The 17,683-nt window shown below is 34.1% G+C and overlaps 2 protein-coding genes across 2 annotated transcripts; both read right to left on the reverse strand.

Annotated features, from left to right (window-relative positions):
- Positions 1-2,706: 2,706 nt before the first annotated feature.
- On the reverse strand, positions 2,707-4,416 carry LOC100251436 (cytochrome P450 71D11). Its single transcript, XM_019216923.2, has 2 exons — positions 3,511-4,416; positions 2,707-3,337 (listed from the first exon to the last, which is right to left on the reverse strand). Exons 1-2 carry the CDS (start codon positions 4,414-4,416, stop codon positions 2,714-2,716), a joined length of 1,530 nt encoding a protein of 509 aa, XP_019072468.1. The 3' UTR covers positions 2,707-2,713.
- Positions 4,417-15,125: 10,709 nt separating this feature from the next.
- Positions 15,126-17,353, reverse strand: LOC100246293 (desmethyl-deoxy-podophyllotoxin synthase). Its single transcript, XM_010646245.3, has 2 exons — positions 16,363-17,353; positions 15,126-15,915 (listed from the first exon to the last, which is right to left on the reverse strand). The coding sequence occupies exons 1-2, from the start codon at positions 17,263-17,265 to the stop codon at positions 15,292-15,294; spliced, it is 1,527 nt and encodes a 508-aa protein (XP_010644547.1). The 5' UTR covers positions 17,266-17,353; the 3' UTR covers positions 15,126-15,291.
- Between the last annotated feature and the right edge of the window lie 330 nt (positions 17,354-17,683).

Here is a 17,683-nt window from a genome sequence, read left to right on the forward strand (position 1 = left end):
CTCCCGCTAAGCCGGAGTCCGCAAGTTTGACAGTTTTGTGATCTATAGTGAGGATCCAGCTTTTGGTCTCAGGTCATGATGCACGATCCCTTGGGGGAGTGTAAGCATTCCATGGCTCGAGCAATATCCAATGCAAAACCAACTGCTACCTCTGTATTCAATCATCTCGGTCACAGGTTCAGCAGGCATTTCCTATGTCTGGTTCAATGGCATGATATCCGCCGCCGCATTGAGAACAAACTGATATATTCTCAAGATCATCAAATTCCAACATAACACCCTTGTCATGCAAAGCCTCAGGAGCTACACTGGTTGTAGTCGTGGGTATTGCTTATAGTTTTCAACAAACCTCGCATGGAACACCGCAAAGCCGCGACCTGTACCCCTGTATTCTGCACTACGAAGAAAAACAAGACCCTCTGCTGCATATTAAGCAATCTTTATTCTCGCTGACCAAGTCATTGTAGCACACAATAGGGCGGCCATGCACGAATGAAACACAAGCATGTGGGGAGGACCTTCTACGTGAAAGATATTTGTGTCTGTGGGAGAAGTCGATGCTGGATTGCCACCAGCTTTGCCATCCTGCTATTGGCCAGCATCTGGGATCAGATTTTAACTGTGCTTCATATTTAACTGCCTATAACCAGGCTGGAAAACCTGTGTTGCCATCTCCCGCAATATCTCCTTGGTTCAAGAATCCCAACGATCATCTTGGAATCACAAAATCTCTGCGCACCATGGAAAATCAAGTCCTTCATCAATGTGCATTGATATGGTTATGATTAATCACTCATGTTTAAACAAAAAGCTACCATAGTATAGTGGTACCTGGTATCGTCCATTTGGATGGTAAATATATTTGGTAATCAAGAGAAAATATTGTGTGAATTGTTATGGTTATGATCAAATGGTGAGATGTTGAAAAATCATATATGAGATTTTGGAAAAAAAAAAAAAAATTGATTCTAATTGAAGAGATAAACTTGGACTAAGTTAAAATAAAAAAATCTATTAAATGAAAAAACTCTTGGATTTGAAATTCACTACTATTCATTAATTGATTTGGAATTCAGTAGAGATCAAACTCTATGGTGAATAGACCATCAAGATCTATTATTCATTAATTTAGGTTGAAGACTTTAAAATCTCACTCAAATGATATTTGATTTAGATCTAAATATTAATTCTCAAACTAGGAATCTTAATTACATTTATTAATCAATAATTAAGTTCAATTCATCTTCAATCACCCTACAATAAATTCTATAATGGACTACACAATCTTACCGAATCTAATGTTAAGTATTCGATGAATCGATTAGGATTACATTATATTCCTTATTCAAGGAAGTTAAAAGACCAAATTATTTCAAAATCAACAAGCAATCAATTCAAACATAATGACCTTTCAATCTTAGCTTCAATCACCCATTTTACCATATATCTTGACTCTATATTCTTCTTACTCCCAGAAAAATGAAAATTAATCACTCATGTTTAGAGATTTTATCTCACAAATGTTTGGCTAGTGAGAAAATAAAAGAAAATTATACCCTTAAAAGAATTACAAAACTCCCACAATTACAAAAATGGCCAAAAATGCATGAATCAAAATATCCAAAATGAGTTGTTCTAACTCCTACTAAATAGCAAATCTATATAAATGGACACTTGGTATCCTCCTAGAGATCATTTAGAACCTTCCTTCTAAAACACATCAAATGAAAATGTAAATAGTTCAAATTACAAAGGATTGGTGCCAAAAATTCATCATTTTTGCTCAAAGTTTCAATTTTCGCAGTCATATCCTTCAAAAAAGCATCAATTAAGATCCACTTTGCTGGTTCATTCCACACGAGCATGTGAAATTGATAAGTGGCAAGAAAAATGGGCTACAAACAGCCTTCAAAATAACTACATTCCGGTCAGGTTTGCACGAGCATGTGAATTTGACTTTTACCAGGTAAAAATGGCACTAACAACACTTAAAAGTTGCACTGTAAAGGAGCCATGCAAGATTGCTATCTTCTCATGTGTGATTCGATCATCACAAAACCATGTAAACATCATACCAAAAACTCTCATTTTCTCAGAGCTCCTCCTCCCATGCGAAATCATTATACATCATGCGTAAAATGGCTGCAAAAGCTTTAAAAATTTAGCTCTTGACAAAGTTCACATGGCTATGAGAAAATCACATACTCACTTCATATGGATGAGAGAGGTTCTTGTCAGGCAGAACGCTAAGAGAGATGTCATGGGGAGAAAAAGATGGGGGATTCAGGCACCAAGGGGCTGTTTGGCAGTAACGGAACCTTTTGGGTATGTTATATTTAGACATTATTTCCAGGAACTCTTGTTTAGTAGATTTTGTTTTCTGTGGAGGAATTTTTTGTGCATGTGAAAGGCAAGTTTGATGGTGTGCATGTTACATTTAGTAAGTAGCATGGTTTAATTAAGGGCCTTCTTTGGCATTATGCACCTGCTACGTACGTTGTTAGATTATATTTTTGGTCGTTGTTTCATTTATAATTGTTAATTATGAATTATTTGAACCATTATTTTCTATGATTTGGTATGGGAGCCTACAGATATTTTCTTCATTTATATAGTGATTGTGTGTATGGCACTCACAATTATTATTGAACATCGATTACTTTCAGCCTCAAAAAAAAAAAAAAAAAGGAACAGCTCTTACTTGCCTTTGAGCTTATTCATGAGATAAAGGATAGTAAGCAGTGGGAATCAAGTACAGATCTTCTTTTCTTCGAACAGCCAAGCCAAAAACCTCAGTCATGTCTAGATCTTGTTGCTTCATTCCGTTGGGAAGTTTCCAATCGAAATGGTACAGCAACTTTGCAAGTAGAAGCTCAACACTGGCAAGGCCAAACAAGATTCCCGGGCATATCCTCCTTCCAGCACCGAATGGGATGTACTCGAAGTTAGTGCCCTTGTAATCGATTGAACTGTCAAGGAATCTCTCTGGGTTGAAGCTTTCAGGTTCAGTCCAATGTTTGGGATCTCGTCCGATTGCCCATGCATTGACAATGATTTTAGATTTGACAGGTATCTCATGTCCATCAATCTCACATTTCTCTCTGCATTCTCTTGGAAGTAACAAAGGAAGTGGAGGATGTAATCTTAAAGTCTCTTTGATAACTAACTTCAAGAATTTCAATTCTTGAATACCCATTTCATCGATTTCTTCCTTCCTGTCAAAAATCCGCCGCACCTCTTCTTGTGCCTTTCTCATTATTCTGGGGTTTCTCATCATTTCTGACATGGCGAAATCTATAGTTGTTGATGATGGCTCACTTCCAGCACCAAAAATGTCCTGAAAATAGAGTAAACAAACTCAAGTCAAAACAATTAAAGAATAGTTTTTGATGGGCTTGAATATTAAGATGCCTCACCTAATCAATCACAGGAGTTCAGTCATTTACAGTGGTGGAATTCATTTATGGAGTTTTATAGAATCATGCAGAAATGACAAGTGGAAATACTAACCAAGAGAACTGCTTTGATGTTGTCAGTAGTTAAGGAAAATGCATGGTCACCATGATCCTCATGAAACTTTAAAAGAACATCTACCAGATCTTCATCTGGTCCATCCTTGTCGATCTTTGTTGTCCCTCCTCTTGCTTTATGTTCATGAATGATGTTTTCAAGTATCTTGTCAGCCTCCTGATGCAGCTTCTCGAGCTTAGGCCTCATCCCACTTATCAAATGGAGAGACTTGAAGGAAGGGAATATGTCACCCACGTTGAAGCCTCCTGCCAACTTAATAGTTTCCAGGAGAACCGAGATGAATGTTTCCTGGTATTTGCACTTCTTACCAAAGGCCGCCCTTGTAGTGATGGCACAGATTGATGCAAAAGTTTTCTCAGTAAGATTGATTGGCGACCCTGTGTTCAAGGAGATTGATCTAACAAGATTTGATTCCTCTTCGTTCCGGATTGACTGGAAAGATTGAACACGATTTGCACTCAAAAGCTCGGACATGCAAATTTTTCGCAAATGTCTCCAATAGTCACCATATGGCGCAAAGGCAATGTTGGTAGAATTATAGGACATGATCCTTGTGGCCAGAATGTGGGGCCTCTGTGCAAAGATGATGTCATGAGATTTCATTACCTCTTTGGCAATTTCCGATGAAGAAACGACAATGGTGGAAACTTCACCAAGTTGTAAATGCATTAGGGGACCATATTTCTTAGCCAAGTCCCTCAGGGCGTGGTGAGGTAGGGAGCCAACAAGCTGGTGAATGTTTCCTACAAGTGGAAGCTTCCATGGCCCAGGTGGTAGATTTGGCGTCAAACTACCGGTTTTGGATCTCTTCTGTGTTCTCAGTACCACGACCAGAAACAAGATGAAGGCGGAGAGGATATGGAAGGAAGGAAAGTGAAGCTCCATGAAGAACTTGGGGAGTAGTAGAATGGATTAGAGTGTTATTGGCTTATGGGTGAAGCTCCATTTTCATCCTCTTTTATGCTTTGGAGCCTTGGAGGACTTCACATGCAAGATTCTGTTTAGTATTTTAAGTTTTGTTTTTTAGTTGCCTTGGTAGAATCAACTCTATTTTCAAACTAAGATGCCTTAGGTTGATGCCATACCACCAGATAATGTAATCTAATCCTTGGAATACGTATAAAGGTTGAATTATATACCGTGAAAGTTAAAAGACTGCAAATCTCAAATTGTGTATCTTTTGGAAAATGCTAAGCTACCCTAACAATGCCTATTGAACCCTAGATCCGGACTATTTTTTAATGTATATGATGAACTCTAAACTGTTGAAATACGGTTGAAATAAATGGGGATCATATTTTTAATGTATATGATGAACTCTAAACCGTTGAAATACGATTGAAATAAATGGGGATCATGAAAATATAAAGGTACAAACAAACAAGATTGAAATAAAAAATAAATAATGAAATTTGAATATATACCTAATTATCAAGAAGTACGACATGTATATTGAATTCAAATCTTGTAAGTTTAAGCTTTAGGGAAAGTGGTAGTTTAATATGACATCCGATCTCGGATCTCGGTTTGGCAAGAAGCTAGGTTCGAACCACCTCTCTTTGTTTCTTTTCTTCCCCCACCCAACATTAATATTACCTTTTCAAGAACATAGTAACTTTTCAACAACAATTGAACAAATTACACTTTGATGGATGTACTGTCGGTAAAGTTAGGGCAAGTGAAGAGCTCACGGATTGGTGTAGTAGACAAATGAAAGCATACAACCAACAACAAACTGGTACAAGTTGCCAATGTTAGGATCTTCCATGGCAGGGACCACAGAAAATTATGTACGTATTGGGTATGTTTAACGTGGTCAAGCTTGGATAGACCAGCGCAATATCCAAGGCATATGGTCAAGCTCGCTGCACGACGAATGCAATTCTGCAAGACCCGAAACTTTTTTTAGCAGAATTTTCCCGATGCTTGCTGTCTCTTCAATTTTTTTATTCTTCTTTATTCATGTACTTCACCACTGCCAATGTGATGCCCTAAATGAAGGATACGTTGGAGTATGTTGTTGGTAGGATTATTATTTGTAGGATAGTTGGAGTTCCCTTTATTGGCAGGATTATTATTTGTTTACTTAGATAAAAACACAATTGATAACACCATCATATCTGACAAACAGATCTTACAGCCAAGCAATAGTCTTTGGACTCAAGAGGGAAACATGAAACCGTAGTGACTATGGTTTTTGAATTTAAACTTTAAAAAATAAATATATAGGACAATAATTTTATAATACCAATTTTCTTTTAACAATATTAAACCATAATATTTTTATATAAAATGAAAAATATGGAAACTTTTAAAAAAATCAATAACATTTTTTTATGATATATGCAAAATATAATAATAAATAAAAAATTAAATTGATACATTAAAAAAACATAAAAAATAAAATAAAATTGAATGACCTTTTTTTTCTCTCTCCATGATGCCAAAAATCTTTAAATATGATATTGCTTTAAATTACACATGTTTTTCTTAATTTTTGTGAACTTCTTTAAATTTTTTCATTAAATAAATAAATTTCAAAGCATACTATACTTGATATATATAATTCATTAATTTTTAAAAATAATTTAAAACTCAAAAACCGATTTAATTGGTATTAAAAAAATCATGCAACTCAATAATATTATAAAGTTATAGACCAAAATTTATTTTAAATGATTTGGTTAGTTTTTTTCTTTGCATATATCATATTTTTATAATTTTTTTTACTAAACAAATAAACTCCAAATTAAGTCAGACTTAATGCGTTGGATTTAATAATGATCTAATTAATGCTAAAAATTTATGGGCAAAAATTGTGATTACTACTCAAAAAGTGCTATTTGATTAGCCTATAATCAATCCTTTTAACCACTTTTGAGTAGTAGTTTAGGCCTTTTAACTCAATTGGCATGTTAAGGGTCCTTGAAAGCAATTTTTCTCATTTTGTGCAAGTTTTGATGTTTTTGTTAGTATTTTGATCACCAAAGCAAGTCAATACTAAGGAGAGTTGTGAGGAATCTTGGCCAAAGCTTGGAAGTCATTTGCCAAGAGTGAATCCGGATTGCAAGGAGAAAAAGCAAAGAGAATCTGCCATGAAGCCTATTCTTGATGACAGTCGTAGCAGCCACTTTTGGAGCACTTTCTGAAGTCCAAATGATGCATGCTATATACCATTTCAAAGCTCAGGAAGTCAACAATCCAATGCTTCAAACGGTGCACGATTCGGAGTTGAAACGAAGAAGTTACAGCCACTGCAAGTCAATCACTCTAAAGTGCTGCAGAATCAGCCTTTTGTTGCGAGAATTTCGCAGCACTTTTGTATAGTAAGGTGTTTCTCCTTCTGACGATGCACGAACCATGCCACGAGAGGGAAGCTAGGAACCTCAAGATGGAAGCCAACTTTGCAGCCTGGTGAAGATAGCTTGGTGTTGCGAAAATATTTCGCAGCCCTCTTAGGTGTCTGCGAAATTTCGCAGACACCATTTTTCTCCTGCGAAATGGCTCCTGAAGCCTCCCGAAGCTTGCTACCGACATTGGGAGATATTTTCCATTAGTTTTTTGTTGTCTAAATCCCAAAATACTCCTTGTAAACCACCAATTACATGATTCCTTAGTTTTTAAGTTAGTAAAAAGACTAAATATCTTTGTAAAAATTAGTTTTATATTGGTTTGATATATACCTCTCGGAGCCTGTTCTCAGAAAAGGGTTCCTTCTGAAAGAGTTTGGTAAGCAAGTAAAGGTTTTTTCTTTCTACTGCCTTACCTTCTCACTTTGTATTTTCATTTTCTTACTAAGTTATGAATTCTCTGAGGAGTTTTCCCCAGAGAATGAGTAACTAAACCTCTAATTCCTTGGAGCTAAGGTTGCCGGGGAAGGTTCCAAGTGCAAGAATGCAAAGCTCTGTGGTTTTAGCTAGTAATGAAGAGGAAGTGAAATCCTTTAGTGATTTCAATGTTTTTAGTTAACTTAAAACACCTTAGAGTCACCTAGGCCAACACTTGGTAAGGCAAGTGATTTCCAACCATGGAAATGCACTAGTTTACCCCTTGCGAGCCTCTGGGAGGTGACTTCAAGGTGGGATTTTCTGGAATTACCAACACTTGGTAAGCTTTTGGACTCTTAGGAGACATCCATTAGTTATCTCTTGCGAGTTTGTGAAAGGAAGTCCAAGGTTAAAGATCACCTTGAATGGTTGAGGCTTGGTGAGAGGCTGAAACCATTGCAAGTTGCATCAGTGAGAGAATTAAAGTGAAATCTAATTGAAGGAGTCTCTGTACATCACCGATTAGAGAATTGACTATCTGTTGAATCTCTAATGCGAGGAAATGAACCATCTGACCGGAGCTATGTCTTTTGCATGAGGAACCACCCCAGTGAACCTAAATCTCCAAGGAATGCTTTTCTTCCTAAATTATTCCAAACTTCTGTTAAGTTAGTTAGTTTAAGTCTCAACATTTGCCAATCAAAAGTTGTGTTTTATTTCTTAAGCTAACCATGAAATGAAACAAAACCAATTCACTTGGAATTGGTATCATTGATTGCTTGCTAATCATTCCCAGTGAACGACCCTAGAACCATTATACTATAGTAGCTTTTTCTTTGCTACCCTAGTGTATGGTGTTATAGGTAATAAATTTTGTTGATCACTTCCTCAATCAAGGAGCACCAGCTGGACATAAATCAGCTGAGACACTAATTGGGCATGAATCAAATTGGTTTAGAGGAACTCTATTGTTTTTCTTCTACATAGAATAATATATATATATATATATAGATAGATAGATATTTACTAGGCAAATGAACTCCAAATTAAATAAAACTTAATACATTGAATTCATTAACAAGTTCAATAATTTTTAAAAATAATTTAAAGTTCAAATAATAAACTCATTAATATAAAAAATTTATGGATAACAATTGATTTATCATAACAACTCTATTATTTTTATCCATAATTATAGTTTTATAAATTTTCTCAGTACAAAATGAACTTCAAATCATTGAATTTATTATGTAATGGGTTTAATAATTTTTAAAATAATTTAGAACTCCAAAAATAAATCTAATTACAAAAAAAAATAATATATCAAAACTGATATATTATGTGTTATGATTTTACTGTTTCTCTTATACATACAACTATATTTTTTGAATTTTCTTACTAGGTAAATAGATTGTAAACTAAGAAATATTTAATATTTTAAAATTTTTAATGAATTTTTAAATTTTTAGAAATAATTTGGAATTCAAAAAACCAATCTAATTAATTTCAATACATTCTAAAATATTATGTTTATAATTGAGTACTAATGAAAATTTTGCCTCATTTACATGTAAAAAAAGTTAAACTTTATTAGTCATTGATTTTAATTAAAATATTATTTACAATTATTATTATTTATTTTAAAAAATTACAAAAGTATTAATATCCTTACATTTATAACATATACTAAAATAATATATTTTATATAAAAAACATATTTATGATTTTATTATTCCAATACTATTCATGTTTTACTAAAATTTATTTATTTTTAATTTGTTTGTAATCACAATGTTTCTACCAAATCAAGATAGAAAAATTATTTTTTAAAAACAACTTTTCTAAACTTGTTTTTTTAAAAAAAAAAAAAGGAAAAGACTTAAAAATAGTTTTAAAAAAAATTAAACATTAAAAAACATAGCCAAACAGCCCTAGTATTTGTTGATTTAGCCTTTAATATGAAACCATGAAAAACGAAGTTAAGCCAAAAACTTGAAGTAAATGAAATAGGTTATATGTTTCCATTTTTACAATTTTATATGTTAAACAAAGAAACTAAGAAAGACAGATCCACATATATCCATAAAAAAAAACTATAATGTTAGAGAGTGAAAAATGCATTAGTATAGAAAACTAAGAAAAGGGACCGAGGAAGTCTGTTGTTTACTGCAGTAGAACGTGCATTGCTTATCCCTTGTTTGTTTATCTCTCTACTGTATAAACCAGTTTTCTATGTTTCTGCTATATAAAACATGTAGTTGGAACTTGGAACCAAGGGTCAAGACGTCACAGGGAACATGGTAACTAACTGTTTGTTTTATCTCATGTTTCAAGTTGTTTTTCTGGTCAACTTTTAAATGTTTTTTTCTGTAAACATTTGCAACACAATTATCTGATCTGATCACTTTCAAATGTAAAAAGTAATTTGTTTGATTGTGGGAGTAGTAGGAATTAAGAGGCTCAAAGCCAAGGCAGCACAATGAAATGCAAACAGTAAGCTAAAATCCAAATTGAAAGTGTAGTAAAAATAGAGGTTTTATCAAGATTGAATGTTTGAGGCATGTGATCATTTACCCTTGAAGAAGATTACGTCCACTTTGAGACAGTAAATTGGTACGGCATGGTGGACACCGGCAGCAGACAATGGTGCGCTCCAATTTCTGCGGCAACACGGCTCTTCTTGAGCGTTCCTCCAATCCAGTACAGCAACAGGACGCACTGAATGATGATCTTCTCTGTTTTCCTTGATTTTTTCAGAAGAGAAAGAAAACCGACAGAATGCCAAATCTCTGTCTTTTTTTTTTTTCTCTCATAAAGGAAATGTTGATTTTTTGGTTTAAACAAACAACTGAACAAATATGTAATGGGAAGGACTCTAATTTAGCAAGAATAATAGGACCCAAAATTAAAACGTGAAGATGCAAAAAAAACTTGTATTAGAAACAAGAATTTCTCCTTGGGTTACAATGGTGGTAGCTTTCCCTTTTTATAGTTGATTTTTACTTGTTGCTTAGCATGGTGGTTTTGGCTTTTCGCAAACTTTCTCCTGTTCCAAGTCTGCGACATTTAGCTTTTGTCAGGTGCGTTCTATTCTTCCTACCCAAGTCTGCGACAACACCACCGCCCCCAGCACCGCGCCACCCCCCACCCCAACTCTTTGGTGAAGTCTCCTTCTAACAAATGATGGAGGGCTTTTTCCCACTTTTCTTTTCTTCTCTCTCCTTTTTTTTTTTTTTTTAAAAAAAAAAATTACACTTTACCCCCCAACCTATAGTGTGTTTTGCACATTGTCCCATCGAGTTCAAAATCAAGTGATATAGCCCTCATCATTTATAATTGCATGCAATGTGCAATTTTTTTAAAGATGACATTATTTTATTGGACAGAAAGACACATGCTCTCAGCATGATTGAGGGCAAAAATGTCTTTTTCAAGTGAGGGCAAAAGGATGGAGAAGAATCAGTGGAGATGCAGTTGATCGGGAAAAGTAGGGAAAAGGCTTCTCTACTCATCTTCTCCATGGAATAAACAAACCCCAAAACCAAATTCTTGAGAATCAAACAAACCCAATGTACTTGTATTGAGGATTTTTCGAAGAGCTTCAAGCTATAGACCAAACGACCCAAAACCCACCTTAACTCTCCAAAAATTTAATTTCCCATAAAATGCCCTGATAGCCCATTAGATTTTGAGGGAAAATGGGTAGACACAAACAAGTTGAGGCATTCAAAAGAGGCCAACAACAATCCAATTTCAGCTCAAAATCTTCACAAGAAAGACACCAATCCTTTTCTTTCTTCTTTCAACATAAAATCGTCCATTTCTAGACGAATCTACCCCTTGTAGAAGTTGAATCTCCAAATCTACACACAAAAAGCCAAATCAAATAAAAACAAAAAGAAAATTGGTTGCATACACTCACATTCCACCACATCCCCTCACCAACATAAAAAATTTATATATGCTTTAAAATATCATAATAATTAAAAAAAAATCTCTAAAATTTTGGATTCCCTTCACGAATTCTAGAAATTTATATACATAAACTAAAACCATATTCAAGAAAATGGGGTTTCTTTTTTCTAAAAAAAAAAAACCTTCAAAAAATGGGAGAAAAAAAATATACATATCTAGGACAAATCTTCAACTTCAACCTTCAATGAGTGCTTTGATGAGCTATGTGGGATTATAAGGCTAGAGAAATTATTTGGGGATTTTAAAATTTTCCACCTCCACGAACAAGGAGAAATTATCTAGGGTTTTAGCAACAACGTTGTGGGATTCGTAGTCTAGGGCTTCGAAAGAAGGAAGGAAGAGTTGTGTAACACCCCAAAATAAACTTTAGGGGTAAAATAGTAAATTATAAATTAATTAATTAAACTCATTAAAGGTAAAAGAATCCTTTTACAATTAATAATACTTGGTATAAATTAGATTTTCCTCCTATTTTCTTTATTCAGAAAACTCTATTAACCAAAAATCAAAGAATTGAATAACATACCGCTAAAGGTTTGAAGGTCTAGAATTTGAAGTTCATATTTTTTCAAGTAAGATTCTAACCCTAGATTAATATATTATATTTTTTAGTTAGTTTTGAACACATTAGATATTCTTTAGAAAATTTTAATTTAGATTAGGGTTAGGTTACTTAATTTATTTTAAGATCAAAAAATTGAAATTATGAATATAGGTTGTTTCATTGATGAAAATAGGAAAATTCAAAAAAATTTTAGATGAATAGATCTAAACAATGAAATTTTAAAAATTAAAGGAGCAAATAAATATATGATTATATGTGGCTTGAGGGATTGGAAAATAATAAGAAGAAGAATTGCATGTTTCTGGATTTTGGATTTGAGGCACCGTGTTGGGGTGACAAAAAAAAAAAAAAAACTAATATGTAACCGTGAGAGTCAAAAGGGTGGTAGTTGAATAAATTAAAATAATAATAATGAGTAGAGTTGATGGGGTTGTTGGAGTTGTTAATAATGATGATAATAATAATAATAATAATAATAATAATAATAATAATAATAATAATAATAATGCTAATGATAATCATAATGATAATAATAATTTATTAATAATAATAAGAATGGTGTGATTTGGATGCTTGTAAGTAACGTATAGGAGGGTTGTTTGGATGTTGCCAGGTATTGAAAAATATAGTAATAATAATAGTAATTATTTTTAATAAAAGTTTTAATTTAATTTAAGTATACAAAAGAAATAAAAATAAATGGTTAGAATAAGATTTGGAAGAAATATGAGTTTACAAAAAATTTGGAAATTCATTAAATTATATTATTATTATTTAAGAAGTTGAAAATAATATTAGGTAGTAATAATATTAGCATGAGAAATTAATTAGGATCCCTAATACTAAATAAAATTTTTTTAGGATTGTCAAATTTTTACCTTTAGATAATTGTGCATGATATTATGTTAGGTGATAAGTAAATTCATCAAGTTAAATAGTTCAAGTTTTTGAGCACTTCTTCAAGGTAAGGGAAATTAATGCAGATTTTGTAAATTGAAATAGTTTTATTTTTATATGATATGATGAAATGTGTAAAAAGATCATTTTTATTCCTATGCATGGATCAAATATATGTTTTGTATGAAAATATGTTTGAGCATTTTCTTTGTTTATGAAAAATGAAAATTGAGGAGATATGATATTTTGTTTTGTAAGTTTGAATTAATGAAATGAAGTGTTTGACTCTGGTTTCTATGACCCTAGTCAATGAGTTATAATAGTTGACCTTATGGTTCTATTCAACTGGTTATAATTGTTGACATTTGGTTTTGTTCACGTTAATTAGAACAAATTTGAAATTAGCCACTCATTTGTGAAGTCCCACTTAATTGGGCAGTATTTGTTATTTGATAACTAGAGTAAAGATATTTTGAATGTATTCGATTTGGTTTTGATGACAAATTGTTTTGAAATGGATATGAGAAAGTTTTGTCAAAAAGTTTGAATGTATTAGTATTTTGAACTCAAAAGTTTTTATGAAAATAAATATATGTTATACCTCCTATTTGCAAGCATGATTGAAAATGTTTGATCCATGAAACTGTATTAATGTTCCTTATTAAGCTTTGAGCTCATCCCCCTTTGTTGATAATTTTTCAAATAACCTTAGTTCGGACAAGGAGTGACCATTAGGAGGAAAATTTGACTTTATTAGGACATTTGTTTAAACTCTCTTTATTTTGGACATTGTTTAGATGTTAAACTTAATTCTCGTTTGAATTATTTTGAGTTGGAGTTCTTTGAACAATAACACTTTGGTTGATGTATTAAATTTTTTTAAAAAAAGTTGATAGTTGGAGATTTTAGAATTTTATCCTATTACTCTAAACAGGAATTTGGTAATTAGTAAAGTTTTGATTACAATACGAATGTTTGTGTCATTTCCACTTTGAGTCTTTGGGCTTGAGGTGTGAAATGACCGTCATGCTCTTGGAGTGGGTTTTGGGGCATGATAGCGAGGTCGGGAAGAAGCGGGTTGCAATTTGGGGATTTGAGAAGAAGACTGTAGATTGGGGATTTTGAAATTTTCCACCTCACGAACAAGGAGAAATTATCTAAGGTTTCAATAGCAGCTTTCTAGGATTCGTAGTTTAGGGTTTCGAAGGAAGGAAGGAAGAACAGGGTGGGAAAGAAATGGGCTACAATTTGGGGATTTGAGAGGGAGACTGCAAATTGGGGATTTTTAGGAAAAATACATTTTTACCCTTAGTCACACGAACAACATGTGCATTTCCGTCCAAAAAACTAAAGTCGTCTTTAAAAAAATGCACATTACATGTAATTATAAAGAATAAATGATACATTATTCGATTTCGAATTTGAGGGGGCAATGTGCAAAATAAGTCATAGGTCAGGGGTAACCCCAAAAAAAAAAATCTAGGTAGCCATGATGATGAGAGAGAGTGATTATTGCAGTGACAATTCCCTTTTCCAAAATGGTGGTTCCCAATGTGGTCTTGCACATCTTGTGCTTGGATTACGCCACATGTAATAGGTAGCTAATTCCCCAATAAAGCTAATCGATGCCTTCCTCTAGATTTGTAATAATGTCTTCTTCTCCATTTAGCATTCCAAATAGTTTTCTTAATGTTTTCTTTACGTAAGTTTCTTTATTTTCTATGGTTGGGTTTTTTTCTACATTCTTTTTCTTTCCCCCCTTGCTTATTCTCATTTTTTTATATATATAAATGATGACAAAATAGTGGAAGAAGATGAGATCTCTAGGTTTTGGACCTTCACTACTTTAAAACATGCTTATATAATTAAGAGGAGCTCACAACCTATATAGTATTAGAAATAATTTTGTTTTTTTTCCCAATCCAATCTTGGATTTCATGATCACCCCACCATTCAAACATGACATACTTGATGATCCTTGACGGGACAAAGACTCATATTGAGATCATACATTGTCAGCTTTAGGCCTATAGGCCCTTATAACTTTAAAATACAATTACATAGTTAAAGGGAGCTCATTACATATATAGCATTAAGAATTTTTTCCCAATTTAATGTGGAATATCATATACATTATCCTTCAAGGTCCATGGAATCAGAGTATAATGGATGTCAAACTGTAGTGTGATTAACTTTCACTGGATTCATATCAGGGATGCCCCCATGATAAAGAGTTGATTCACTAAAAAGAAAAGTAAGAATGAAGCTTGAACACACAAGGATGGCGATTTATCAAATGGGTTCGAACAATTTCAATGTCTCAAAGAGTGTTCTTCTGAGTTGGAAAACACGTATCAGAACTTTGGGGTAGAATCTCCAAAGGAAAATACTAAAATAAATATTTCATCTTCATATTTTATACGTCTACATCAAACAACATTTACAAGCTCACGATCAGCAAATAAGTAGTTCTAGCTTACATGGACATTGCATTTCAGATAACTAGCATCAAACCATACAAAATAAGCCTCCATTTATACCTTCTTTTTTCTAGTCTTATTCAACAGGCAAAGGACGATAAGTAATGGGAATTAAGTGCAGATTCAGTTTTCTTCTAAGTGAGGTTCTAAAATCCTCAGTCATGTCTAACTCTTCATGCTGTGTTCCATTTGGAAGTTTCCAATCAAAATAGTAGAGCAATTGTGCAAGTGCAATCTCAACATTGGCCATACCAAACAATATTCCTGGGCACATCCTCCTTCCAGCACCAAATGGGATGTATTCAAAATTAGTACCCTGATAATCAATTGAACTGTCAAGGAACCTCTCTGGATTGAAGCTCTCTGCATCATTCCAATGTTCGGGATCTCTTGCAACTGCCCATGCATTAATTATGACTCTAGTTTTGACAGGTATCTCATATCCATTAATTTCACAACTCTCTCGAGATTCTCTTGGAATTAATAAAGGAACAGGGGGGTGCAGTCTCAGAGTTTCTTTGATGACCAACTTTAAGAATTTTAATTCATGAATCATGGTTTCGTCAGCATTTCCTTTTCTACTAAAAATGTCTCTCACCTCGGCTTGTGCCTTCGCCATTACTCCAGGGTTTTTCAGCATTTCTGCCATGGCCCACTCCACAGCTGTAGATGATGTCTCACTGCCAGCTATGAAGAGGTCCTGAAATAGGATTTGATGAGATGGGGATTAGAAAATTAAACAATATTTTATTGTGAGAGTTGCAGCCAATATTAGGTGGAAAAAAAGGGGAACAATTGCCAACTGGGGACTAAATAAGCTGTCTACACCTCTGAAAGTTTGATGTTAGTCGGCTCCATTAAGGCTCTTGCCCAAGTGTGGAAATGTCCCTTTCAGAAAAGGGCTCTTTTTCTATATAAACGCTGGTTTATCAGAATACAAGTTTATCATAAAGACAAATTCTGAATTTTGAATTTTGAACTTTGAATTTACATTTTACTGCAATTGAAGGATGTTTATTACTATAGCTTCATCACAAATGATTCAAGACTTTGAATTAACTGGCCAAGAATTTGAACGGATAGGTGGAACTATATGGAGCTACAAAAGAAAAACAAAATGATAGAGGCAGAAGATAAGAATACTAACCAAGAGAATCGCTTTGATGTTGTCTGTAGTTAAGGGAAATTCAAGGTCACCCTGCTTCTGAACTTTCAAAAGGACATCAACTAAATCTTCATCTACCTCAGCCTCACTGATCTCCGATGCTTCACTTCTAGCTTTATGTTCATTGATGATGTTTTCAAGTATCGTGTCCAGTTTTTTGTGAATTTTCTCAAGTTTATGCCTTATTCCACTGACCACATGAAGTAGTTTTATGGAAGGGAACACATCAGCAATTGTGAAACCCCCTCCTGAGCCTGCAAATTTCTCAAGAGTTACCGAGAATGCTTCTTGGTCCTTGCATTTCTTACCAAAGGCCGCCCTGGAAATGATGCTAAATGTCAAAGAAAAAATACTCTCAGTAAGATTGATTGATACTCCCTCCTGTGAAGAGATTGATCTAACAAGATTGAGCACCTCCTCTTCCCTCACTGATCTGAATGATTGGACCCGCTTTGCACTTAGAAGCTCCAAAATGGAAATTTTTCGAATTTGCCTCCAGTAATCTCCATATGGGGCAAAAGCAATATCTGTGCAGTCATAAGATACGATACTTGCCGCAAGAATACAAGGCCTTTGAGAAAAGATGATGTCATGGGTTTTCATTACCTCTTTGGCCATCTCTCTTGAAGAAACAACAATGGCGGAAACTTCACCTAGTTGTAGGTGCATCAGGGGTCCATGTTTCTTGGCCAAGTTTCTTAGGCTGTGATGGGGTAGACTACCAACAAGCTGGTGCATGTTTCCAATGATGGGCAACTTCCATGGTCCTGGTGGTAAATTTGGAGCGGGATGGGTGGTTCTGGATGGCTTTCCTAATCTCTTCAGCAGGTAAATGAATAGAAGGAAGGTGCAAAGGATAGGGAAGAAGGAGAATTGGAGCTCCATGAGGAGAATAGAAATGATCAGTAGAGAGGATAGTCTTTACTGTCTTACCTCTTCCGGAAAAACTGTGCCTTGGAGTTCTGCTTGGTCATGGGGTATCCTTGTATCATTAATAAAGATGCCTTTCCCAATCTGATATTAGTGGATTAAATGCTTTACCATGTCAACTAAAACATCACTATTATAGATCTCACCTGTGATATATGAAAGCAACTTCAAGGAAAACTCCAACATGGTAAGTATGAGTCTTTACACGGCATTCTCTCTGGCTTATTTGCCTAGTGGGGTATTTAGAAGCTTGACAGGAAGATTATTTATCTGATGGTACACCATTCTTTTCTTGGTTTCTTCATTCCAAATATGTGACTAGTTCGATTATAAGCACTAGCAGACTGAATGATACTGGCCGTTTATGTGGATC

Source organism: Vitis vinifera, chromosome 19, assembly GCF_030704535.1.
Source record: "Vitis vinifera cultivar Pinot Noir 40024 chromosome 19, ASM3070453v1".
NCBI lineage: Eukaryota > Viridiplantae > Streptophyta > Magnoliopsida > Vitales > Vitaceae > Vitis > Vitis vinifera.

What these genes read in the sequence shown, in the direction of transcription:
- LOC100251436 (XM_019216923.2), bottom strand. Translation starts at nt 4,416, where the DNA reads ATGGAGCTTCACTTTCCTTCCTTCCATATCCTCTCCGCCTTCATCTTG. An exon ending in ACATCAAAGCAGTTCTCTTG is followed by an intron (nt 3,338 to 3,510) that starts GTTAGTATTTCC and finishes CTCTATTTTCAG; the next exon opens with GACATTTTTGGTGCTGGAAG.
- LOC100246293 (XM_010646245.3), bottom strand. Translation starts at nt 17,265, where the DNA reads ATGGAGCTCCAATTCTCCTTCTTCCCTATCCTTTGCACCTTCCTTCTA. An exon ending in ACATCAAAGCGATTCTCTTG is followed by an intron (nt 15,916 to 16,362) that starts GTTAGTATTCTT and finishes ATCCTATTTCAG; the next exon opens with GACCTCTTCATAGCTGGCAG.